Source organism: Oncorhynchus clarkii, chromosome 2, assembly GCF_045791955.1.
Source record: "Oncorhynchus clarkii lewisi isolate Uvic-CL-2024 chromosome 2, UVic_Ocla_1.0, whole genome shotgun sequence".
NCBI lineage: Eukaryota > Metazoa > Chordata > Actinopteri > Salmoniformes > Salmonidae > Oncorhynchus > Oncorhynchus clarkii.
The window spans coordinates 36,046,428-36,073,626 of NC_092148.1; the positions used below are offsets into that span (position 1 = coordinate 36,046,428).

General features: G+C 42.5%; 2 protein-coding genes across 6 annotated transcripts in view; one reads left to right on the plus strand and one right to left on the minus strand.

Moving 5' to 3' along the window:
* The window catches only part of LOC139367234 (adenylate cyclase type 3-like), a 32,014-nt gene extending 13,992 nt beyond the window's left edge, over positions 1 to 18,022 (minus strand). Inside the window, exons 1-10 of one of the 4 annotated variants that reach the window (XM_071105481.1) lie at positions 17,027 to 18,022; positions 15,217 to 16,715; positions 13,764 to 13,913; positions 3,140 to 3,282; positions 2,916 to 3,027; positions 2,551 to 2,678; positions 1,942 to 2,100; positions 1,417 to 1,582; positions 922 to 1,041; positions 282 to 424 (exon numbers count right to left, since the gene is read on the minus strand). In XM_071105481.1, coding sequence (XP_070961582.1) covers positions 282 to 424; positions 922 to 1,041; positions 1,417 to 1,582; positions 1,942 to 2,100; positions 2,551 to 2,678; positions 2,916 to 3,027; positions 3,140 to 3,282; positions 13,764 to 13,913; positions 15,217 to 15,891 — 1,796 coding nt within the window. In that variant the 5' untranslated portion in view covers positions 15,892 to 16,715; positions 17,027 to 18,022. Of the gene's footprint in view, positions 1 to 281; positions 425 to 921; positions 1,042 to 1,416; positions 1,583 to 1,941; positions 2,101 to 2,550; positions 2,679 to 2,915; positions 3,028 to 3,139; positions 3,283 to 13,763; positions 13,914 to 15,216; positions 16,716 to 17,026 lie in introns of those variants that run through there. The other 3 variants (XM_071105491.1, XM_071105472.1, XM_071105463.1) reach the window with 3 other exon arrangements.
* A 1,960-nt stretch (positions 18,023 to 19,982) lies between these two features.
* Positions 19,983 to 26,867, plus strand: LOC139367286 (guanine nucleotide-exchange factor SEC12-like). Of its 2 annotated transcripts, none has more exons than XM_071105514.1 (10): positions 19,983 to 20,195; positions 21,582 to 21,758; positions 21,984 to 22,161; positions 22,529 to 22,779; positions 22,883 to 22,963; positions 23,107 to 23,234; positions 23,352 to 23,525; positions 25,789 to 25,861; positions 25,947 to 26,106; positions 26,210 to 26,867. In XM_071105514.1, exons 2-10 carry the CDS (start codon positions 21,624 to 21,626, stop codon positions 26,302 to 26,304), a joined length of 1,275 nt encoding a protein of 424 aa, XP_070961615.1. In that variant the 5' UTR covers positions 19,983 to 20,195; positions 21,582 to 21,623; the 3' UTR covers positions 26,305 to 26,867. The 2 variants fall into 2 exon arrangements, with proteins under 2 accessions (XP_070961615.1, XP_070961620.1); XM_071105519.1 differs by having other exon boundaries at positions 22,532 to 22,779.
* Positions 26,868 to 27,199: the final 332 nt, after the last annotated feature.

Here is a 27,199-nt window from a genome sequence, read left to right on the forward strand (position 1 = left end):
ACAAGGCTCACTCACACACCCTCTGCTACTGGTTGTTTCTCTATGACTATCACACACACACACATACATAGATACACACAGGCTGGGAAAATTGTGAATTTAAAATAAATTCCCTGGTTTTCCCAAAATGCCTGGCTGGGGGATTCCCGGAATCAGGAGAGAATAAGCATGAAATCCAGAATCCGCCAAACAGGATTTCAGGAAAAGCAGGGAATTTATTTAAAGTTCCTGGAATTTTGTAACCCAACACACACCCTCACTCTCACTCTCTGTCTACTCACGCTTGTACGGTCTCTCTCTCCAGCAGTGCCTCATTGAGCAGTTTGTTGAGCTCCTGTTCGTTCTCTTGCGCATCAATCACCCTCTCGGCCAGGTCCCGCAGTCTTAGCCTCCGCCGAGGGTTGGGGAACGAAGGGTTCACCACCTGGAGTCACAAGGTGGCATTCCTGTTCTGTCATTACACCACCCACTGGATGCACCCCGATTCTCCACACTTCTTCTAAAGTGTGCACTTGCACACTCCCTCATGGATTTAACAATGGTCAAAACTCTCTCCAGCCAATACTTACACCAATTCAATGCTTTTAGATCCATGATGGGGAGTGTGCAAGTGCACACTTAATGAGAAGGGTGGAGAATCTGGAAGTAGCCACTCTTCATTCAGGTTTGAAGTGGAGAAGGTAGCACACTTTGGAGCAACTCCTGTCTTGGAGACAGCCAAAGTATTTGGAGGTTTTTTGTACTAGCCAGCACACCCCTGAATTTACATATCGAGGTCTAAATATAAGACAATGATTAGTTAATAATTTGAATAGGTGTACTAATCCTAAACTGGAACAAAGGCCTGCACACACTGTGCACTTGTAGGACACAGAGTTGCAATCCTGTGTGTTAGGGGTTACAGTAAAGGTCATATGTTACCCGTGTGTCCAGCTCCTCTGGCTCGTCTGGTGTGGTGCAGGCTGTGTGGACACTTCCATTACACTCAGTGGTGTTGATCAACAATGGAGAGTTCCCATTGGATGACATCACAGACAACTTCTGATAGGAAACGAAGAGACAGGAAGGAGGAGAGAGAGAGAGAGAGAATGTGAGGTGTGTTACAGTGACTGTGGTGTGTTGACAGGAGGAATCTGGAGAGAAGAAAATATTGACATTTTTGTAACGCTTTCTTTTACAGCCTGTTGTAAGCTGTTACTTACCTGGTATTTTCATGGTATTAACTAGGAAGCTACGCTGGTAAATACCTCAAAGAATTCAACTAAACTGGTGACTGGTACCAAAGTTACAGACAAAAGTTATTTCTTAGTAACTACTACCTGGTTGTAAAATAAAGTTTTACAGAGGTTTTATCTCAGTGAGACGAACCTGTAAGAATAAAGGTTGAATAAAACTAGGTGCTGAGGCAATACTCACCACCCCGTTGATGCCGTTCTTTCCCAGGGGGCCCTTGGGCACCACCACCAGGTAGGAGTCGATGCCCCTCTCCTTCAGGTACTCACAGCGGTCCCCCCCGTTCCCCGGCTCCATATCAAACTCCCCGTGCAGACACTCCATGGTGGCTTGGGAGATGTGCACACGCCTGCCACAAAGGTCAGGGGTTATAGGTTATAGGTCAGAGAGCCTGGCATATCAATGGCAGGGCGGGTGGAGGCTGACCCTATGCCCTCCCTATTGCAAACTGAATAATTCCTGCTGTCACCCTCTTATTTGATATACAGTACATCAACATTTCCTTACAGACTTCATAACTTATTGCTAGCAATAATTAATTTTGTATTGGTATGTAGGGTTTGTATTGGGCACAAACACATTTGACAAATATGAGTGCATGAGGCAGGTAAATCTTGCCTGTGCGTCATCTAAGGTTGTTGTAAAGATCTATAAATAAAGTTAGGGAAAATGTAATAACTTAGAAGGGTTTAACCAGTTCCTTCTTACCCCGGTATTCCCCCAGCCTCCATCTTATTGGCCACTGTGACGTCAGTGGACCAGACGTCATACTGCCACCGCTTCTGTCCCAGGACGCCCCCCAGGACAGTGCCAGTGTGTACCCCCACACGCATGTCCACATCTGTCCCAGTCTTCTCACGAACATACCTACAGGACAACCCAGTCACCGTGACACAGAGCCAAGAAGAACCACCCTAGCCAGTCTTTCCCCTCCCATTTGTTTTGCCTCCAGCACATCACATTATTCCTACTCTATGTGCAAATCTCAAATGACACCCTATTCACCACCACAAGTACAGAAGGACCTCTGAGATGTGAACACGTCTGAAAGGGAAGTCAATCGGAATACTGAAAGGTTTTGACTTAAAAGCACATCAAACCTTTTAAGAAAATATGAATTGTGTATTATTTTCTCAGCATTTATCCAGATACTATAGATGTCAGACCTTTTTTCAGCACATGAAAGTAATATGTCCTACAGTAGTATACTCCCTTTGACCCTAAGTGGGTGAATATGATGTCCTTTGACACATGCAGCCTATACCACAAACCACTTTAAAGTTTCTACAGTCCACATTTCCATTGGGTGCTACTCACGAAATGGCCTCCACCATGGCCAGGCCCATCATGATGGAGCAGGCAGCGTGGTCCTCTCTGTAGTCTGGCAGGCCACAGATGCAGTAGTAACAGTCTCCCAGGATCTTTATTCTCAACTGGTGGTATTTCTACACAGAAACACACACACAGAAACACACACACACAGTGAGGTAGTGGAGAGGCTGGAACATTCAAATAAGTGATTTCATCTGTATGTGAAATTATGTGATTATTCATTTAAATTAACTTTCATCTATAAATAAATCTGTTTAAAAGATTAGTATACATGCCAACCAATATACATTTTTAGTCAGTAAGTAATATATTTATGTCTGTGTGTGTGTGTGTGTGTGTGAGTGACTCACGGCAGCCAGCTTGTCAAAGCGGGCAAACAGTTCATTGAGGAGCTTGACCAGCTCATGGGCACTGCATGATGATGACAGCTGAGTGAATCCCACAATGTCTGCAAACAAAATACTGCAGGAGAAAGGGGATTTACATGCAGTCATCACATCATCCTGCCTCTGTGTTATATAACATAGTATACTCTATAAGTTATGTTCTCCTAGCCATAGGTCTATAGTCTTACCTGACGTTTTCGTGGCGATACATGTACATGGTGTTGAACTGCTGCATCTCCTTCTGTCCAGTCTGACTGGCTTCTTTCTTCTTCATGTCCTGTAACATCTCGTCTGCTATATGCTTGGGCAGGATGGACAGCAAGAGACGCTCCTGTGGATGACAGGGAGAGTGGTGAGGTTTCAGTCGATATGAGGAGACTCTAAAGAGCCTCAGTAGACGCATGCACAGCTTACAATAAAGGCACTTCATTGTGTGTGATTGGCAGCAGAATCAATCAATGACTCAATCAGAATCAGAAAAGATTCAGTGACCTGATCAAACCACTTTCTATAACAAAGGAAACCGTCAGTTGGAAACTGTCCAAAGGAAACAGTCCGTTGCCATCCCAAATGCCTCCAATTCAATTTATATCTACTTCTATCACCCTTCAACCAATAGATGTGCTCAAACAGTACATACAGTGCATTTGGAAAGTATTCAGACCCCTTGACTTTTTCAAAATTTTGTTAAATTACAGCCTTATTCTAAAATAGATTGAAAAAATAACTGTTTCCCCTCATCAATTTACACACAATACCCCATAATGACAGAGCTAAAACAGTTTTTTACATTTATTTTTTTACATTTTTGCAAATAAAAACCAGAAATACCTTATTCACATAAGTACTCAGACCCATTGTTATGAGACTCGAAATTGAGATCAGGTGCATCCTGTTACCAATGATCATCCTTAAAGATGTTTCTACAACTTGATTGGAGTGCACCTGTGGTAAATTCAATTGATTAGACATGATTTGGAAAGGCACAAACCTGTCTATATAAGGTCCCACAGCTGACAGTGCAAAAATCAAGCCATGAGGTCAAAGGAATTGTCCGTAGAGCTCCGAGACAGGATTGTCTCGAAACACAGATCTGGGGAAGGTTACCAAAACATTGCTGCAGCATTGAAGGTCCCCAAGAACACAGTGACCTCCATCATTATTAAATGGAAGAAGTTTGAAACCACCAAGACTTCCTTGAGCTGGCCCCTCATACAAACTGAACAATCAGGGGAGAAGGGCCTTGGTCAGGGAGGTAACCAAGAACCAGACTGTCACTCTGACAGAGCTCTAATGCTCCTATGTGGAGATGGGAAAACCTTCCAGAAGGACAACCATTTCTGCAGCACTCCACCAATCAGGCCTTTATGGGAGGGTGGCCAGACGGAAGCCACTCCTCAGTAAAAAGGCACATGACAGCCCACTTGGAGTTTGACGAAAGGCACCTAAAGGACTCTCAGACCATGAGAAACAAGATTATCTGGTCTGATGAAACCAAGTTTGAACTCTTTGGCCTGAATGCCAATCGTCGCATCTGGAGGAAACCTAGCACTCTCCCTACGGTGAAGCAAGGTGGTGGAAGCATCATGCAGTGGGGAAATTTAAAAGCGGCAGGGACTAGGAGACTAGTCAGGATCAAGGGAAAGATGAACGGAGCAAAGCGCAGAGAGATTCTTGATGAAACCCTGCTCGTGAGCACTCAGAACCTCAGACTGGGGTGAAGGTTCACCTTCCAACAGGACAACGACCCCACCTTCACAATAATTCCATGATCTATTTTAGAAAATGTAGTAAATTTCAGAAGAACAGAAGAGCATACTCTGAGTTTTCCTTATGTTAGGTCCTGATCTGGCTATGCCAAATGGCTGTGGGCTACACTAGTTCATTCAGCAGACAAGATTTGCTTTGAATTCCATGGCATTATTTTATAGTATAAAGAATACAATTGAATAAAGCTGAATAAAATAGAAAGGATATTTTCTCCAAACGATTTGAGGGAGTGCGGACGCTGCTCTTCTGTGATGAGTGGTTAACAAAGAAATAGGTACTCCTATATGCTTAATTTAGAGTTAATATTGTAACTTTAGTTGTTCTACAAACGTTGGGATATATGTTTTGATTGTTAATAAACTCAGCAAAAAAAAAGAAATGTTCCTTTTTCAGGACCCGGTCTTTCAAAGATATTTGGATTTTTACGAATTAACTTCACAGATCTTCATTGTAAAGGGTTTAAAAAATGTTTCCGGTGCTTGTTCAATGAACCTTAAACAATTAATGAACATGCACCTGTGGAAGGGTTGTTAAGACACTAACAGCTTACAGAGGGTAGGCAATTAAGGTCACAGTTATAAAAACTTAGGCCTTTCTACTAATTCTGAAAAACACCAAAAGAAAGATGCCCAGGGTCCCTTTTCATCTGCGTGAACATGCCTTAGGCATGCTGCAAGGAGGCATGAGGACTGCAGATGTGGCCGGGGCAATAAATTGCAATGTCCGTACTGTGAGACGCCTAAGACAACGCTACAGGGAGACAGGATGGACAGCTGATCATCCTCGCAGTGGCAGACCACGTGTAACAACACCTGCACAGGTTCGGTACATCCGAACATCACATCTGTGGGACAGGTACAGGATGGCAACAACAACTGCCCGAGTTACACCAGGAACGTACAATCCCTCCATCAGTGCTCAGACTGTCCACATTAGGCTGAGAGAGGCTGGACTGAGGGCTTGTAGGCCTGTTGTAAGGCAGGTCCTCACCAGACATCACCGGCAACTACGTCGCCTATGGGCACAAACCCAATCGTTGCTGGACCAGACAGGACGGGCAAGAAGTGCTCTTCACTGATGAGTCGCTGTTTTGTCTCACCAGGGGTGATATTCGAATTCACGTTTATCGTCGAAGGAATGAGCGTTACACCGAGGCTTGTACTCTGGAGTGGGATCGATTTGAAGGTGGAGGATCCGTCATGGTCTGGGGCGGTGTGTCACAACATCATTGGACTGAGCTTGTTGTCATTGCATGCATCCTCAATGTTGAGCGTTACAGGGAAGACATCCTACTCCCTCATGTGGTACCCTTCCTGCAGGCTCATCCTGAGATGACCCTCCAGCATGACAATGCCACCAGCCATACTGCTTGTTCTGTGTGTGATTTCCTGCAAGACAGGAATGTCAGTGTTCTGCCATGGCCAGCGAAGAAACCAGATCTCAATCCCATTGAGCACGTCTGGGACCTGTTGGATCGGAGGGTGAGGGCTAGGGCCATTCCCCCAGAAATGTCCGGAAACTTGCAGGTGCCTTGGTGGAAGAGTGGGGTAACATTTCACAGCAAGAACTGGCTAATCTGGTGCAGTCCATGAGGAGGAGATGCACTGCAGGACTTAATGTAGCTAGTGGCCACACCAGATACTTACTGTTACTTTTGATTTTGACCCCCTCTTTGTTCAGGGACACATTCTATTTATGTTAGTCACATGACTGTGGAACTTGTTCAGTTTATGTCTCAGTTGTTGAATCTTGTTATGTTCATATAAATATTTAAACATGTTAAGTTTTCTGAAAGTAAACACAGTTGACAGTGAGAGGACGTTTCTATTTTTGCAGAGTTTACATTGTAATGCTGCATGATGTGACTCTAATGATGATTTGAAAAAGGTTGCTTGAAAGACATGAGCTCTGCTCTGCTTTGTTTATTGTGCAGGCTGTACACACTACATCAGTCACTCATTCACAATTTGATAAGCAATTGATAATGCCTAGAATTTCACAGCAGCATCCCCTTTGCATGCTCCATCGAGTGATCGGGACTTTCTCACAGGCTACAAGTGAAGACAGACACATTGCGGACACAACTGCTTGCGTCCTTATCCAATTCCTAGGTGCATATTGAAGATATTGGAAGAACTGTTCAAATTTACTTTTCGTCAGCCAACAAGATAAGTAGGCATAACGAACAGCAAAAGCACTAGCCTATGTCAATCTACTATTCCCCATAGTACAAAAGTCTACCTATTCTATTCTGTGCGAGTAATAAATATTCCAAACATAGTCTGGAACAGTTGTGGGATGCGATAGATCCCAAAAGAATACAAAAAAAAAAAGTTTTGACGCAATGTGGCTGACGCAACAGATCAGAATGCTTAGCTTAAAATGTTGATAAACTATTAGGGTATTTCTTGCAAATGCAATTATGCCTGTAATGCTTTTCTTATAAAGCTGCATTTTTATGGTGAATATTATCTTCCCCAAACTTGAAACTCACAAGCTGCTTACGTATGCCAGTTAGGCTCTACACCCCTTGTAAAGCGGATTAATGTGCTTCATTTTAAGAAGTTATTTGGCTACTTTACCTGTGATACAAACATTATTAAAACATATAGGCCCATGGGCTAGGCTACATGAGGTGTACGACAATGATTTTAAAAAGTAGCAAAAAAAGACTGTTTCTTATGCTGGGCATTCAGAATTGATAATATATCATTCACAAGTGATAAGCTAATATTGTATTTACATGTAATAAATAATATATGTGTGAAATTTGTTTTGATTTAGAATGGACCATTATCATGCACCTGTTTCAAAACAAGGGCAGCGGTAAAAATGACATGTCACCTAATGCACTTAAATAGTGAATGGAGGACGCTTTTCCCTGTGGTTTGTTTTCATGCCAGCCAGGTAGGCTATGCTCCTGTTGTAAATATAAGCAATGTGCGCAATATTAGGAAAGTTGAGAAATAAATAGTAGGCCTAGTCTATAGCCTCTTTTTAGTAGAGGCCATCACTCTGTTTTCTTGCACAATTGCATAGCCTATTGAAACATTGCGCAACATGAGCTCATGGGCTCACATGAAGTGTTTGATTAGATTTTCAAATACTTTTGCATTGATGTCAGAGTGATTAGTGGGACAATACAGTGCTGAGTACTAGGCAGTTAGCACGTTTTGTAGGCTACTAATGACCAGCAGCAGCATCTGAGCTTGGAGAAGCCTAATTACCGTGACTAAATGGCCATGTGGAATTTGACTGCCTTCATGACCGCAGGTGTGGCGGTAGTACAGTCACCGAAATAGCCCTAGGAGAGACCTGAAAATAGCCGTGCAGCAACGCTCCCCATCCAACCTGACAGAGCTTGAGAGGATCTGCAGAGAAGAATGGGAGAAATTCCCTACATATAGGTGAGCCAAGCTTGTAGCTTCATACCTGAGAAGACTTGAGGCTGTAATCGCTGCCAAAGGTGCTTCAACAAAGTACTGAGTAAAGGGTCTGAATACTTATGTAAATACTAATCCTTGGTTCTACTCTGATTTAGCCACTGTCTCCTGTATTCCTGACCCAGATTTGGCTCTAGAAAATGTATCCTCCACATGTAATTCCTCTGGCATATAAACAAGCCCCTTTTAAACAATTCAGAGTCAAAGACAGAAAACCAAGGGTTAGATCTTCAGAGCTATCTGAGCTAGAGGTCGACCGATTATGATTTTTCAATGCCGATACCGATTATTGGAGGACCCCCCCCAAAAAAGCCGATACCGATTAATCGGCCGATTTTTTATTTTTATTTGTAATAATGACAATTACAACAATACTGAATGAACACTTATTTTAACTTAATATAATACATTAATAAAATCAATTTAGCCTCAAATAAATAACGAAACATGTTCAATTTGGTTTAAATAATGCAAAAACAAAGTGTTAGAGAAGAAAGTAAAAGTGCAGTATGTGCCATGTAAGAAAGCTAACATTTAAGTTCCTTGCTCAGAACATGAGAACATATGAAAGTTGGTGGTTCCTTTTAACATGAGACTTCAATATTCCCAGGTAAGAAGTTTTAGGTTGCAGTTATTATAGGAATTATAGGACTATTTCTCTCTATACCATTTGTATTTCATATACCTTTGACTATTGGATGTTCTTATAGGCACTTTAGTATTGCCAGTGTAACAGTATAGCTTCCATCCCTCTCCTCGCCGCTATCTGGGCTCGAACCAGGAACACATTGACAACAGCCACCCTCGAAACAGCGTTACCCATGCAGAGCAAGGGGAACAACTACTCCAAGTCTCAGAGCGAGTGACGTTTGAAACGCTATTAGCGCGCACCCCCCTAACTAGCTAGCCATTTCACATCGGTTACACAAGCCTCATCTCGGGAGTTGATAGGTTTGAAGTCATAAAGAGCGCAATGCTTGAAGCACATCGAAGAGCTGCTGGCAAAACGCACAAAAGTGCTGTTTGAATGAATGCTTACGAGCCTGCTGGTGCCTACCATCGCTCAGTCAGACTGCTCTATCAAATCATAGACTTAATTATAACATAATAACACACAGAAATACGAGCCTTAGGTCATTAATATAGTAGAATCCGGAAACTATCATTTCAAAAACAAAACGTTTATTCTTTCAGTGAAATACGGAACCGTTCCCTATTTTATCTAACGGATAGCATCGCTAAGTCTAAATATTGCTGTTACATTGCACAACCTTCAATGTTATGTCATAATTACATAAAATTCTGGCAAATTAGTTTGCAATGAGCCAGGCGGCCCTAACTGGTCTATATACCCTGACTCTGCGTGCAATGAACGCAAGAGAAGTGACACAATTTCACCTGGTTAATATTGCCTGCTAACCTTTCTTTTAGCTAAATATGCCGGTTTAAAAATGTATACTTCTGTGTATTGATTTTAAGAAAGGCATTGATGTTTATGGTTAGGTACACATTGGAGCAACGACAGTCCTTTTTTGAGAATGCGCACCGCATCAATTATATGCAACGCAGGACACGCTAGATAAACTAGTAATATCATCCACCATGTGTAGTTATAACTACTGATTATGATTGATTGATTGATTGTTTTTTGTAAGATAAGTTTAATACTCGCTAGCAACTTTCCTTGGCTTCTTACTGCGTAACAGGCAGGCTCCTCGTGCGGCAGGTGGTTAGAGCGTTGGACTAGTTAACCGTAAGGTTGCAAGATTGAATCCCTGAGCTGACAAGGTAAAAATCTGTCATTCTGCCCCTGAACAAGGCAGTTAACCCACCGTTCCTAGGCCGTCATTGAAAATAAGAATGTGTTCTTAACTGACTTGCCTCGTTAAATAAAGTTGTAAAAAAATATCGGCAAATATCGGCATCCAAAAATACAGATTTCCAATTATTATGAAAACTTGAAATCGGCCCTAACTAATGGGCCATTCCGATTAATCGGTCGACCTCTAATCTAAGCTCATTCAGATGCAAAATCAGACCTGGGCCAAAGCAAGGAAAAAGGACTGGAAATGTTTCAGACAATTGCGAAACAGATGTACTGTCTTGATTAAGAAAGCTAAATCAAACTACCTTTTAAACTCTATATCCGACTGCTGGTGATCCTTCAAAATTTTGGAAAACAGTAAATGCACTGAAGCGTACAAATTCCTTCTCTTCCCTGCCTAAGCAAGTTCTGTCTGACTCTGGCATCATAACTGAGAAGAATGGGATGAGCGATGCTTTTAATCATAATTTTATCCAAGCAGGCTTTTTATTTGCCAGAAATTGTGGTTAAATTGACCCCGGTAAGTTAATCAACTGCTCTTCCTCTGCCAGCCTACATGGTTAACCCATTAACTTCTAGTGAATCTTTGTTTTCATTTCAACAATTTACTATATGTGATGTGCTAAATGCCTTGTTTAAGACTGGTAAAAAAAATCCACTGGGGCTGATATTCTTGATCGATTCTTGCTGCAGCTCTCTGCCCCACAGATTACTGAATCAATAACCCATATTTTTTACCTGACGATTATATCTGGTACTATCCCCAAGGTTTGGAAGGCGGCCCATGTACTCCCCCTTCACAAACGTGCAGACCCTTGTGATCTAAATAATTAAATCACCCTATTTCTAAACTTTCTTGCATGGCTAAAATATTAGAATCTTTGATTAATTCTCAGATAAGATCTTTCTTATTTTTAAAATGTATTCTAAATGTACATCAGTCGGGTTTTAGACCAGCTCATAGCACTATCTCTGCTGGATCCCTAGTTATAAATGATGTAGTTAACTGTATGGATAAAAGGCTTTAGATACTTTTGATCACTCATGGCTAATTCAGAGTCTTTCCTCAATTGACCTAGACCAGATTGCATGTAACTGGTTTTAAAATGTATTGACAGATAAAACTCAATGTGTATATCTACTGATGGTGTTAAATAAGGTTTCCTGGATATTACGAAAGGTGTCCTACAGGGGTCGATTCTGGCCCTGTGCTTTTTAACATTAACAATATCGACATGTTTTTTTTTAAAGAAGTAGAAACTGCACTTGTATGCCAATGATACTGTTGTGTATGCTATTGCTCCCACGGTTGAGCAGACTCTATCTGAACTACAGTCTTCCTTCGTTGTATTACAGAAAAACTTTATTGACCATGGAATTAGTATTGCATGCAGGTAAAACTGTTCTCTAGAGCACATAAAAATAACTCTGATGATTGAAGCATGTCATTTGGATAGTGTCCATATTGATTGTGTCCCTGCTTACAAATATCTGGTTAGATTTAAAGCTGTCTTTTAATTAAAAAGCATATTGATGAGTTATGAAGCTGATAATAAAAATGGTCTTCTATTGTTGTGATTTTTATGAATAATGACTAAATGATGTATACATTTAACATAAGAAAGGAATGTATGTGTGTGTCAAAAGAAAACGAAGAGAAACATTAACCTATGTTTGAACCGACCCGGCTGTAACTCTGGGGAAGATAAGATAGGACGGGGAGAGCCCCTCCAGAGCTCTCGTATCTGGGGGAGACTGGAACTGTCAGCTGAGTGGTAATAAACTGTGGTGAAACTCATGAGAAAATCCCTATGTTGGTGTGTATGTATGTGTGTAGGGTAAGAGAAAGTTATTAAAGGAATGTCTTTGTATATGTACAGGAGCGCTCTGGTAAATAAACCTTACTGACTGTTGTAAACTGGCCTCTGTATATTTCATTTCAATAAGAACCTTACAAATTCTTAGTAATAGACAGAGTATTTTAAGTGAAGTTCAGTTTATGAACATTGAGAACAAAATTCTCATAACATCTATAGAAATAAGTCCAGCCTCTCTAGTAGAAAGTAGATTATTCAGTCGACGTTCCTATCGGTCCTAGACTATGGCGACATCATCTATATGAAGTCAGCTGCCACTTCATTAAAGCTGTTAGATGCAGTTTAACATAGTGCACTGCGCTTTAATACGGGCTAAAATGTTTGTACTCGTAGTCACTGCATTCTTTTGATTTATTAGTATCCCCATTAGCGACAGCTTGTCTTACTGGGGTCCGACAGACAATTGGTTGGCCCTCTGATGTCACGTAGGTTGATACATTGCTATGTTTTTATTTAGAAAGCCCTTTTACAAAACGTCCCACTGTACCTAACTTCTTTACTAAACTTTAGACATACGAGTTACCACATTCTGTCTCGGGGCTTGCTAACTCTGGAAAATCCTTTGGTTGCTACTGAGTTAGGTAAATCAGCTTTTAGTTTCATTGCACCTTATTTATGGAATAATCTTCAAAATGTTCTTACATTTGATATCTGGGTCCCTCTAGGGAAATTCAGTAAGCTGATTGAGAACCTTATTTACTAATTTTTAACCTGACAAAGGCTTATTACTGATGAATGTGTTTGTATTTTACAACCGTGTTTCTTTCTGCTTGCATTTTGATGTGTGAATTTTCTGTTATTTCTGTAATGCAGGGCTTATCTGTAAAAGAGGCCTTGGTCTCAGTATGACTCCCTGATTAAAAATAAACATCCAACGGACAAACATGATATATAATCACATATTACACAGTACATAGAGATATAGACCTAAAGCTTTTCTCCCTGTTAAAAGCACTGTCCCTATACACAAATCTGATTGGCCTAAAACTATCACTCATCGCCACGTAAGTCCATCTGAACAGATTCCACCCTTGATGCCCCAAGACCAGAAACATAAACATTGGAAAACACAAACGCATCAGGCAAACAAAAAGCCTTGAGTTCACACACACGTGGAAGGAGGAAAACAAATAACGTGGCGGGGTTTTTCTACGTTCTTATCAAAACCTGACGGAGAGAGACAAAAAAAATGGGCAAGCGAGTCAGCAGAGTGATTACTGCGGACATCGTCTCAGGAGGCCGGTCGCCATAGTAACCTGCAGCGACCGGATGCTCCTTGATTGGCTGGCGGCCCTTGTATCCCGGCAGCCCATGCTTCTCCATTAGTATTCTGGGAGAGTCTCTCTGTCTCTCTCTCTCCCTCACTTCCATAATCACCCCTTTCCTCTCAGCGCTCTCCCTCTTTCTGAGCTCTATATAGCAGTGACCGTCTGTTCCATAAATAGTAGCAATCAAGAATGCCCAATGGCCACAGCTGTGAGACGGGGAGGGAGGGGAAATGACTGCTGACACAGTGCTAACTCAAACAGACAAAATATGCACAAGCACACACACACACACACACACACACGTAATTAGCTTAGTGTACGTGTACTGTAACCGTAGATCAAATGGAGCTATAGATACTAAGAATTTGGTTTAAATTCCCTTTGGCTGCAACATAAATAAAACAGGCCTGAATCAGAATCACATACATTCAAACCAGGGCACTACTCTGGCACTGCCACATGATCCTTATTGCCCCCCACTCTCTAACCTACCACTCAAACCTACCAACCTCTGTCACTTTTCTCTCTCTGCACATGTTGTCTCCTGCCCTATATTGTATATGCCCCTCTGTCCTCCCGCCATATGTTTTTGCCAACACTTCCTCCCTGTCTCAGTCTGTCAGTCTCACCTGTTGCTGGCTCTGTTCCTCCAGATTGAGTTTGACCTCCAGGGACTGCCGTGCTTCCAGGAAGGCCTTGCGGTGTTTCCGGTCTGCCATGTAGTAGGACATGACGCCCACAGTGATGGCACACACATAGATCACTATGTTGGCCAGCAGCTGGAGAACGCCAGAGTCATTAGACACACACATTTACACACGACATGCACACACCACCTGCACTATAACAAACACACAAACAGGCACGCACCGTAGCCTTTCACTGTTAGTCTACACCTGTCGTTTACGAAGCATGTGACAAATACAAATTTGATTTGACATACGGACACAATCTGAACGCTGTGGGGAGGAGCCTTGTGTAGACTTATCATGATCTAGGCTAGTGGTATCTTACTGAATTGCTGCAGCCATGAATGTGGCAGACAGGCAAAAAGAAACCAGCACTCTAAATAAACCATTACCAAACTCTTATAGGTTGCAATGAGGTGGCTACTGATGAGTTCAATTTCAAACAAGGTTTGGATACTGCACTGTTTTGATTGAATAATATTTTGATTCGCTCATCTTGAAGCTCTGATAGGGTGGTTGGCATTTTATTGGGCTGCCTGCATCTCATTGGATTAATGTGACATTATGATAAAGACATGAGCATACTGAGAACCAAAAACTGTGGACCATTTGAGAACAGTATTGATGTCAAACAAGAGAATGACCTTTAAAATAACAAATATAGACAAATGACAAAACCACAGAGGCTTTTTTTTGCCATTGATAATTCTACCTGAGACTCTTTTAGTTGGTAGGAGACACTGAGACCCCAGCCTCTGCTCTGTCACCGAAACATTTGATAGCGTCAGCCTATTTGCAGACTCATCAGTAACACCTACTCATTGTAGATGCTGTAAGACAATTACAGGGCATAATGTGACATAAATAGTACATAGACTTGAGGCTAATCTTCTGCATTATGAAATTATTTCAACACACCATTTGTTGTGATCAGGAAAGCTTGCATGACTTACCTGCACTGTCATTTTAACATTATTAAATCTGCTGTATATACCCTAGTAATCGCTCATAATTCCTCGAGTTGCAAATATGGCATGTTGCACTGTTCCTAGTTATTTTATGAGCTACTTCACAAGATATGTTCACATCTCTCTACCTGCCACCCTACTATATACCGTGCCTCCCCCCACACACACACATCTGCCTGTCTCCAACTCCACCTGCAACTTCATCCAACTCTTATGTGTCCACCCACCCCAGGTGTTTCCTGAACCACTCTCACCCGTCTCCCTCTCCACATGCAACTTCCTTCCCCTCCTGCATGTGTCCTCAGCCCCCATTCTTACCCGTCTCCCACTCTACCTGCAACTTCAATCCCCATCACAACTCACCCACTCCCACTGCAATTCATCCTCCACCCAAGGTGTGTCCTCAGCCCCATCCCCACTCTCACCTGTCTCCCGAGGGCCGCCCCCTGGATATCCTCCTGCTGCTGCTGAGCAATGGTGACCCCCAGCACTAGGGTGTGGACCCCGCACGACACGGATGTGATCAGCACAATGGGCGTGAGCCGCAAGGGCAGTGTCAGGAAGAAGGAGAAGCTAAAGAAGGCCTGCCAGCCCACTGTGTCACTGGCCTGGTGGAAGCGGGCATAGTTCAGGCCCAGGTAGCAGAAGATCTGGGCCGCTATGAGCACCCACAGGGCGTAGGGAACCACACGTCGTGAGATGCGGTCGGGTAGCAGGCCGTAGCGGCACAACACATAGAGTAGGATGTCTGATGCCAGGCCCAGTGATGCCACCACCACAGAGGCCAGCTTTTCACCCGTGTAGACCACAGCGCACATGACAATGATGTAGCTGTCAAACAGGGCAGCAAACACAACCAGAACCAGCAGGGTTTCGTGTCGCTGCCGCCGGAAATAGGTCTGATAGAGGTTCTCCAGAGACTCGGGTGCAAAGGTGAGACGCATGAAGCGTGGGAGGCAGAGGCAGCACCCTTGGCTGCGAACTGTTACCTCGTGCGAGCGCCCCACGGCATGGCCTGGGTCCGATGGTAGGGTCACAGAGCAGTCCGCGGAATACTCTGCTGAGTACTCCGGCTCTGAGAAGGCCCGGTTGCGAGGCATCGTGAATAATGACTACGTTTTGTATTCTTCCTGTGACCTCGTCGTAAAAAAGTGGGAATCTGTTTGTAGCTCTGCAGGTGTAAAACTCCTCAAGGTACTGTTGTAAGGTTCAAACGTAGGCCTACATCGTGCTTGCTCTCTCATCGGGTTTCCTTTTATTCTCCTGTGTGTAAACTGAACCCTTTGCCCTGAGGTGTCACGAATGTCCTTTAAATCCCACGTAGTGTCTTGATTATCAGGATCTGCACTTTGGAATAGCTTTGCTCACATATTCGTTAGTTACACGCCTCTGACAGTGTCAGTTGATTCACCAATCCAATGTTCTCTAAATGTAGGCCTAAGGCAAAAGGAGCCCATGGAAAATTCACTAAGAATAAAGTGGGGGCGATAATATAGCTTTGTTTCTTTTCAAATACAAAACTTTGTTTACATTGCCACCCTTCTCTCCATATTCATTGCATCAAGGTCGTCACCAATGTTCACATGGGGTTTCCATGGTGAAAACTCATGGAATGCTGTTTATCATGAATTGCGGCCCCTCCACCTGAGATAACGCCTGACTAGCAATCCACGTTGGGAAAAACAGGGATTTTTAAGAAAATTACTGGAAAATATGGACAGCCTTTGCAAGTTTTGCAAAAGAGGCCTAGATTCGTTTCTTCTTTGCAGTTGACAGACTGATCCCGAGAGCAATGTCTTTCGTTCCCTTCCAATATTTAGCTTGAGAAAACTGCGCCTCTGTCCTCAGTTGATAGTAACCCCGGAGCACTATGCGGGACTTCTGATTTTACAGTGCACACAGGAAATCGGCTACATGTTGCGCTCTATGAAAAAGACAAAAACGTTAGAACTTGTAAAATGGATGTCCAAAATGACACCATCGAGACTATCCATTTAAAATACTTAAGTATGTTTTGCCGTGTTATTAAGCAACACGGTTTTCCAGCCTACAGTATAAGGACATCATATTTACATATTTCTTGCCCTCATTACACATATTGATGAGTTTGTTGCCTGTGATTTCAGGGTTAAATCGCGTGGCTACATTTCTATTTCGAAAAGGTGCTAGAGGACTGCTATTGTCATACCCACTTAAATGATCGAATGACTGAAAATAATAAGCGTCATTATTTACCCATTCGGTATCCATTTAACATGTGGTGATGGCCAAAGATGAACGTGATCTTTCAATGTAGGTTTTCATTCTCCAGTGACTCGACGTTTGGCATCTCCTGTCTATCTATCCCGTTTAAAATGCCGCATGTGAACAGAGATTGTGTACCAGATGCTGTAAAAACCATCCGCATATTGTTGCATCCGCTTACAGAGCCATGAAAAAGCCACTTTCGATCTCCTATAGGTGGTGCTCGCTCTTTTAAGGATTAGATGTCACTTGTAATCAAAACAGTGCGTTTGGGGTGTTTGTTATAAGAATAACATGAACATGTCCCTCTCGACGAGTAATAGACTACAATGAACTCTCGCCTTCTGCAGAAAACACGGAACAGCTCTGCTTTTTCGCCCTCGATCTTCACTTTCACCCCTGATAAGCCCGTCCCAGTCTTTAGATCACCCCCCTTGCCTCCCATGTACAAAGTCAGAAATTAGGACAGACAATTCCAAATAGGATAACTAAATGTAAATAGCATATGGTTATTCATTATGACTGGATGAACTAACATGACACTTGATTTCATATTATGGATTAATTGAAACTAAAGTTCGCATTATGTTTTCCCGCCTCCTAGCCATACCAGCACAATGTGCACTAATTGACTCTGACCATTATCACACCAAATTATCAACTTCTACAGTTAAATAAAGGTTTAAAAAAAGAAGGAAAAAATGTTCGAAGTCTGGGCCTACCCCTGGATCCAACAAACACCGTAAAATAAATATGCATGTCACTTGAACCAGTCTTTGGGAGGGAACAATTGATAGCTTACTTATCGGCAACTGTTCCCGCATCGGCTTGAACAATCCAAACAAGAGCAGCAGTCCATTACACAACATCAGTTTATTTTGCGAACGCCCACCCTAGTTTAAGTCAAAGGTCACTTACACAGTTTAGAAAATCATATAGCGGGTGCAGCGAAATGCTTGTTACTAGCGCCTAACAATGCAGTAAAATGCCAAACAGTGTGTGTGTGTGGAGCAGGAACTGAGTCTAGTCTTTGTGCTCCAGGGCTGTTCATGCACCACATGGCGTCGTTGTTCATTATTATTTTTTGACTATGAAATGCGTTCAGGTTGTTGTGTCTGGTCATTTGTTTGTGTCCCAGAAACACTACTGGCTGTGCCGAACCTGCCGAGACAGGCTTCTTTCGTTGACACTGCCATTAGACCTGTATTGATTATTCCACTGAAACCCTGTATTGAACGTGTGGTCAATACCCAGACCATTGACCTTTTTTTACTGGAAACAAACTCATCAACAACTCCCTCCCTTCCTCTCAGGCCCAAATTGAACAATCATACTTCCCACTGAATTCATTCCTCTATAGCTAGGGGTGTTTGATACCCCATATCACAAGGTCCTCTCCCTTGTCACCATGCCCCCCCCCCACATAAACACACCCCTTGAACTTACTTTTGCCTCATTTTTTAAGTGCATGATGTATCAATTAGAATTTTGTTAAAGAAGCAGAGGTTAGAGACCACGAGAACACATGTGGACATATTTTTGAGAATGGAGAATTAACCTACCGCTACTGATATGTGCCTCGATGCAGCCCATTGAAATAGATGAGGCTTGTAGGTAACACTCTGTAAAAGTGATTCATTAATTGCTGGATCCCAAGACTGATGTTGCCGTGGAGAGACAGATTTCCCCAGAGAACAGCCAACAATAATTATTAAACAGTGCTCTTTACCACCAGCAAAGGCTGAGGTAGGACAGATGAAGATGGTGTGCAAAATTAGACACAGATTATGGGAGGCAATGGATTAGGGTACATCCTTTAACAGTTGACAGATGATTATGTAATGTCATGATTTTATTCAGAGGCATAACAATTGATTGCTTTGCTAAAGCGGATTATACAAGTCCGGTTTTCAGAATGATCTCTTCCCAGTAGAAATGGGCAAGGGAAGGGGACTGACAAATGAATCCTGTTTATTGTGTCTAACCATGTCTCTCATCAGGTGAGGGTTTTCTTTAGATTCATAAATTAACATTGTCCTATAACAATATCACAATCATGCTCTCAGTATCACTATTGTTTTAGAGAGACAATTTTTTTCATCATCCCTCTCATGTGATTAAGCCAATACACTGTAACTATTTGAATGACCCTGTTGGGAGGAATCAGAATAGAACATCAGATGTGCATATTGTTTACCATGGCATTGGCCACAGAGGACAAAGTAAAAAACATAAAACATATTATTTGCATGAGGAAAGTGTTATTATCAATACATTGTTTGGCCAATATAGGCCTGTGCAAATATTTTCTGCTGTCCATGATCTACAGAAGGTTTTAGCTCTATGTAGAATAGAATACATCTATGTAATTTGTTTGCAAATATTTGTCTCTTGTTTTGCAATGCTTTTAAAAATGTTTATTGTGTTTAGAAAAAAAACAACAATACAGTTAAATCAATACAGTGTCACAGAAAAATGAGATATATGTTTCACCGGATATATAAATCTGAAGCCTCCGGTTGGCATTTCCGTTCACCACCAAATATGGTTATGAGTGGAAGCCCAGTGGCTGGCAGTGGGAGAAGATGGAGTGAGATGGATTTTGGATTTTGATCTTAATACAGTTTTCTGTTCCCCAAACTAGAATCTGTTATAAACAGAGTGGACCAAGTTTTGTAGACTTTACCCTTTGCCAAAGTTAAAAATACATGTATAAAAATGCGTTGTTTAGTAGCGCAAGAACAAATTGAGTTATTGCACACGCACACTCCACAGAGTAGACGTTACCTAACGGAAATATGCAAATGTCGGCTAGAACGCACCAATAGAGTTTCGCTAACTCGTGCTCGGCTCTGCCCACCTTGCTTGTTCTGCCCACTATGATTACTTTTCGCCCATTGACGGGGTGTGGTCTATCTAGGGCTAGTTCAAATGTTTTTTTTGACAGTGTACGTACAGCGGCGTCTTTAATGACGTGGTCGCTCAGATTGCACGCTGCTGACGTGTATGTAGGGAAGTAGCAAGCTGGCTACCTAGCTAGCTAGCAACTTTAGCGTTATTTTCATTGGATATGTGCAGCCAGTGACAGCTCATAATGAGAATAATAGCCAACTAATTGAAATAATTGGCATCAGAAGAGAAATCGGAGCAGATTACACAGGTAGAGTTTGCAAGACCTCAAATACATGAGCATACAATACCCAGTGCACCATTCATGCTCAATTAGCTAACGTTAATGATTGGCTGGCATGCTAAAAGCTTAGATGGCGAGTTAGCTAGCTAGTTAAACTATCTTGTACAGATTTATTGTGCAGTGACAATTGCAAATATTTCAAGTTATGTAGCTAGCTAGCTAACAAGACTTTCGCGATGGGATGTTTAGCGAGCTAACATTAAAATAACAACACCTGTTCTAGGGTGGGTATAATTTGTGGAACGTTCCAACAGGAATATGTTCCAAAAACTTCGTTGCCAACAAATAACGCATATAATGTAGCACGATCAATTAACCTTGCTAACGAATAGGCATCAACTCACCACGTAGTTTATTCTTAATGTTTGTCCATAGGCTACCAGAGTGAGGACAGACATTTTTCGGAATAAACATGGTGAGTTAAACACAATGAAATAGCCCACTCCCTACCCGGTATCTTATTCGGCCGCAATACAACTTTGTACGCGTTGTTTGTTGTAAACCTTGTTATTTACGACGTTTTTGGAACAGATTCCTGTTGGAAAGTTCCACAAATTATACCCACCCCCTGTTCTAGTTAGTTATCAAACGATGTAGCAAGCGCCTTAGGCTTGACAGGTAGAAGATACCATCCCTACAGTTACTCTTGTTTGCACCGGAGGTCAGAACGCAATCATGGTTACATTAACACACCTTGGAGTCGGCGCGAGATATGGGTCAGAAAACCTACTTAATTGCAGGGATGGGATATGCCACTGTACTCCAAATGTTACCTTTATCCACACTGCTCCATCGAGAAGATTGAAATACTGCTAGTTTTCCCAGAAAACGTCACTTTTCATCCTCAGCTAGCATGAAGCCAAAAATGGCAGTTTCCCAGGAAAACTAGCAGTATCTTCTCAATGGAGCAGTGTTGATAAAGGTACAATTTGGAGTACAGTGGCATATCCCATCCCTGCATTGAGGTACGTTTTCTGACCCAAATCTCACGCCTGCTCCATACGTCTTAATGTAATTATGATTGTGTTCCCAGCTCAGTGTAAACACCTGTAATGGTAGGGTCAGGATCTTCTAAAACAGGAAAAATATGTGTACTGTCTTTAATACACAATTTTCCACCACCATTTTCGGACTACTTAGGATGTTGCAAACCGTGTGCAGCATCCTAAGTTGTCCGAAAATTGTATTTAACTTCTGGCTTCCCACGGACTGTTTTGTGCAACCAAATACAATTGAAAGCAACACTAGTGTATATAAATACACCAGCATTGCTAAAAGCAAGGATCTAGCTACTATTGTGTAATTATAGTTTTTTGTCTTGTATTTTGAGTACTCATGCATCTGTTTCTACAGACAAGGAATTTGCCCTAAAGTGGATTGATTCCTTCAAGAGCCATGGGCAAACGGAGGATGCCAGACCTGTATAGGGCCCCCTTCCCCCTCTACACAATCAAAGTGGACCCCAAAACAGGATGGGTGATCACTGCAGGAGGGGGAGGCGGTTCCAAGACGGGCATAAAGAATGCAGTGGTAAGCTACTGAATGTTTAGGTGATCATGTAATGGTTTTGCTCTATGGGCACAATCTCTCAATTTCTAGTCTCTTCTCTGTCTTCACACCCTTTTACATTGCATGTATTATGTAAGTGTGAAAATGCAGAAACATTGTAGACATTGTGATTAAGCATTTATTTTGATCTAATTAAATCTGAGTAATGTTGTACAGTATTTGCTAAGTTGGGAACTGTCTTTTCAGCACTTCCTGGGTTTGGAGTTGGTAGGAGACCAGCACTGTGCCACCCTGGTGCACTCTCATGACACAGACACGCGTGCCACCATGAACCTGGCAATAGGCGGGGACGTGATCGCCGCAGGGCAGGACGGCAGATGCAGCCTCATGCGCTTCAGACAACGCCAGCCCAGGGGCAAAGACGGTAAGGAAGGGACACCCCCAAAAACTTGCCATTCACTTTTATAAACCTCTTCATACACAAAGTTCAAATTATCTTTACAGATATATTTACTGTAACATCATTCCTATCTTACATTTAATCTCTTACATCGGTGTTTCTCAATCATGGTCCTGGTGACCCAAAGGGCTGCACATAATTATTTTTGCCCTAGCACTAACACACCCGATTCATCTAATTAACTCATCATCAGGCCTTTGATTATTTAAATCACGTATGTTTGTGGTAGGGGGGAAAAAAAACAAAAAATGTGCATCCCTTTGGGTCCCCAGGAGTATGATTGGGCAACACTGCCTTACATTAACACATCACTATGCCTCTTATTTTCCAGCAGGGGGTGGCAGTGAGCAGGGTGCAGCTAGGAGACGAGCTGGGAAAGGGGGTAAGGGTAGTGAGGGAGCTGCTGCTAGGGGCAATGTGTCTGAGATGAATGATAACACCACCCAGATCTCTGTTGACACGTTTGGGGAGGTGCAGTCGGACCTCAACCCCCAGGACCCCCTCCAGAAGTGTGTGAGGTTCAGTCCTGATCTCAGCCTCCTATTGACTGGCGGGACAGACGGACACATCAGAGTGTGGGAGGTGAGTTTAAGTTATGCCAAAATAGCCGCCATGTTGCGACTTCTCCCCAATTGTTACTGTGCAGGTTTTGAGCTTGACTGTAATGCGTCTGCTCTCTCACCAGTACCCCTCCTTAAAAGAGAAGTTGGACTTCAAAGCCCATGAGGGGGAAATTGAAGACTTGGACATCAGTCCGAATAACAAGGTACTAAACAGCTAATAAGTATCTGACCTCAATGTCTGTCTGTGTTGGAATCACAGTAATGAGAAGGTTATAAACATAATGTGCAAGCTAAACTGGTAAGTGTTTTCTGACCTGTGTGTGTGTTATTTTGTGTTTCTGTGTAGCACCTTGTGACGGTGGGCCGGGACTTTGCCTGCAGTATATGGAGTGGCAACCAGCTAGCCATGAGCCTCTGTTGGCATGAGAAGATGCCTCAGATAGCAGCAAAGTCATACCGCTATATGTCTTGCAGGCAAGCACATACCCCTTTCTCCTACAAATGTTCATATACCCGGTTACATCACCGACATATGGCTCTGATCCAATAGCCACACTAGCATACCACATGTTTTTTCATTCTCCCATTTAGGTTTGGAAAAGTCGAGGACCAGAAAGACACCCTGAGGCTCTACACCGTCCAGATCCCCCACAAACGAGACAGAAAACCTCCACAATGCTACCTCTCTAAATGGGACGGCCAGAATTTCCTACCCATGCTGACGAACCCCTGCGGCACTGAGGTCATCTCCACCCTGGCTGTCAGGTGAGGGAGGATAGAGATGATACCTAGGATTCAATCAATCTTTCCTTGCCCCCCCCTTCTGAATTGGAGAAGGTCCCTCCCCTCAGACCTTCTTTTCCAATGCATTTTGAGGAGGCAAATCAGAAAGGATGTGAGGAATTGAGCAAAGATGAATTGAGAAAGTCTTATTTGTTAATCTCTGATAAGGTTGCGTAACTGCTCATTGCAGGTATTTCTCTATGATGTTACTGTGTCATAAATGTAGGGCTGATATGGCCAAAATATCATATCACAATATTTCTCACATTTATGATATGTTTTTGAATAGTAACATTTCTAAATTTGCTTTATACGTTAGTTGTGCATGATCCTAAGGTGGCTACTCATACATTTGAAGTGATTTTCAAAGGAGCTTTCTCTGTTCTGTACAATCAAACTTAAACCAAAAGTTGATCTAATTTGACCATTTCCACACTGCCACGTAGGTGCGCACAATATGCACAAAAAAATCAAGGCCTTATTTTTAACGTAAGTATTGCGATTTAGATCAAAACACTTGGGTGTTGGAATCATGGAAATATAATGATTATTCTACACTCACTGGAGAGTTTTAGGTACATCATCCCATTCACAAAAATGGATTGCTCCTACAGACAGTGAGTTACGTGGCTTGCTATATAAAGCAGGCAGACGGGCATTGAGGCATTGTTACTGTTCGATTGAACGTTAGGTCACTCGCTTTGCCCATTCTAAGTGACATTTAGTGTGGTATGAACGTCGCTGCCAGGCATGCCGGATCCAGTATCTCAAACGTCCGGCCTCATGGGCTTTTCACGCACGACTTTGTCTAGGGTTTACCTGAGAATGGTGCGACAAACAGACATCCAGTCAGCAACAGTCCTGTGAAACAGCTCGTTGATGAGAAAGGTTGAAGGGAAAATGGCAAGAATCTTGCACTCTGACAAACAAATAACAGTGCAGTACAACAGTGGTGTGCAAAATGGCATCTCGGAACGCACAACTCATGGATGCGCAATTGTACCAGACGACCACACCGGGTTCCACTCCTGTCAGCTAAAAACAGGAAGAAGCGGCTCCAGTGGCCACGCAGTCACCAACACTGGACAATTGAGGAGTGGGAAAACATTGCCTGATCTGATGTTGCGTCATGCTGATGGCAGAGTCATGATTTGATGTAAGCAGAATCCATGGACCCATCCTGCCTGGTGTCAATGGTACAGGGTGGTGGTGTACTGGTGTGGGGAATTTATTCCTGGCACACATTAGGTCCCTTGACACCAATTGATCAACAATCATTTCCAACACCTTTGTAAAAATCAATGCCTCAAAGATCTCAGGCTATTCTGGAGGCAAAGGGGGTCCAACCCAGTACTAGTTGGGTGTACCTAAAACTGTCTGGTGAGCGTTAGAATGTAATAGTGGGCACTTTGAATACACTATTTGACAGGTCAATGAATGAAAAAGCCAAGCAAGCGTTCATAGAACTTGGAATTTCAATACTAATTGGAGGCGTTATTGTGACAGGGTAGGAACCAAAGTGTTGTTAAGTGTTTCCCATGGGAGTGGAACCCTATAAACTTTGGCTACATGAAAAGTTTCTCTTACTTCATGTAGCTAGATAATATATTCATGCTTTGCTTATTCCTCTCTGATTTAGAAAATACTGTTGCCTAAACAACATGCTGATTTAGGCCTACACCAGCACTGGTATCAGGCTGTATTAGTTAGCTACATTTGCTCAAACTCAGTACATTTATTAGCTAACTAGCGATTTGCATTAGCGGCTAAAACGATTTTAGGCACAACGTTCTAAGAAAAGACAAACTAGCTGTTTGAAGACAGTAAGATACAAACTAATAGTGTAATTATAGAACACTTATATTAAGAAGCAAAGTGGAAAGCAGCATTGTGTGTCATCAACATATTGTTTCATCTGCTGCATTGACCATGCAGTGAACTGTCGGCAAATGATCTTGTGGTCTAACAGCAACTGCACTCCTTCAGTGATGGGGCAGAGCTCGGGGAGAGAGATGACTCAAGTTGCGGAGTAAACTATTTTTAAAAAACGGAGTGGCATATCACATTTTAACAAACCAAACATTGAAATACCGTTACAGAAGGTAAAGTAAAAACTCTAACTGGTCTGTGCATCAATACAGTATACTGCCTATCCCTGAATAAATGTAATTGTTGTAGATATTTGTTCTTCCCTGTTAACCAGGAGTCAGTGGCTCTTTTTTAAAATTCTCGCTGTGTTCCACAGTGACTCTGGAACTTTTCTCGGCCTTGGGACAGTGACGGGATCAGTAGCAATCTATGTCGCCTTTTCACTACAGGTAGACAAACACACACACAAATAATTAGCTGCCTTAGCTTATCCCTGTGTAACTCCCTATTTATCTTGTCTCATTGTCTCTGTAGAAGTTGTACTATGTGCAGGAGTGCCACGGCATTGTGGTGACCGATCTGGCTTTCCTGCCTGACACTCCCAAAGGTCAGAGCCTCAAAGGGAACAACGAGGCAGCCATGTTGAGTGTGGCTGTGGACAGCCGCTGTCAGATGCACACGGTACGAAACCGAAGTAAGTGGTTTGAATTGGTAGCATTAATTTAGCATTGTGAGCAGTATTGTCTTTTCCTTCACCCTCCTTCGTTCTCTCTCTCCCTGTATCTTCACTGTCCCAGGATCCTTCCCTATCTGGCTGGTGCTGTTCTTCTGTGGCCTCATGGTGGTGGGAGCCATCCTGCTCCTGCAGCACCTCTTCCCAGGATTCATTTAGACATTGACTGGGATGTTAATTGGAGGGAGAATGAAGGAATCCCAGACCGCCTTACAATCATCTTCAACAACCACAACCTCTGAGGAACTCCCCTGACGCAACTCAACCCTGGAACATGCATCCATCTCCTACCTGTAGCCATCTTACCACACTTACCGAACCGTGGAACATTTTAACCACACTTGCCCAACCCTGGACTACATCTACTAGAGCCATTTACCCACTCTTAACTCTATACTCCCAACCCAACAACATTCCCTATATCAATGACTATACCCTTAACCAATATTTGTATCCCCCATCCTTCCCTGTCACCCCTAGCCCTGATTCAGGAGAGCCCAGTGAACCATCCTTGCTCCTTCCACCCACAATTCTGCAAGACTCAAGAATTTCTCTTTTTTTCTTGATCTGTATCAATCAGTCATCTTTTTGATTTTATACCATGGTGGGGAGTTAAGGGCTCAGCTTCAGTTCTATATCATCATGAATGTGCAAGGGGTGGGGCCTTTTTATCGTAGATATTTAAGAAAATGTAAAATTATAAATATAAAATGTGAATCATTGCTCTGTCTGTCTCCATCTGTCCTGTGCATACATAAACACACACTTGTAATTTTAGCAAGTTGGTTGGATAACATTTCTGCATATGGACTTTCTGTACCAGTTTACATAGAGGCCTGTTTTTCCTGCTTTGCCCACTAGTGGGCAACATAGACCAAATGTTTTTATCTAATATTGTTCATCCCAGACTGGAAAGCAGTCCAGGCAACAGGGCATCATGACCTTCAGGAAAAACTAAATAAATTGTGTTTGTGGACTGCCCTTTAGCTCCATTTCCAATGTTGAAAGACCTGGTAAGTTCTTCTCTGAAGGCTCCTGTATAGTATCTCTAATT

Bases quoted from the DNA above. Each gene is read 5' to 3' on its own strand.
- LOC139367286 (XM_071105514.1), top strand. From the start codon at position 21,624: ATGGGCAAACGGAGGATGCCAGACCTGTATAGGGCCCCCTTCCCCCTC. The intron at 21,759-21,983 runs GTAAGCTACTGA...CTGTCTTTTCAG, and splicing joins CGGGCATAAAGAATGCAGTG to CACTTCCTGGGTTTGGAGTT. The intron at 22,162-22,528 runs GTAAGGAAGGGA...CTTATTTTCCAG, and splicing joins CCAGCCCAGGGGCAAAGACG to CAGGGGGTGGCAGTGAGCAG.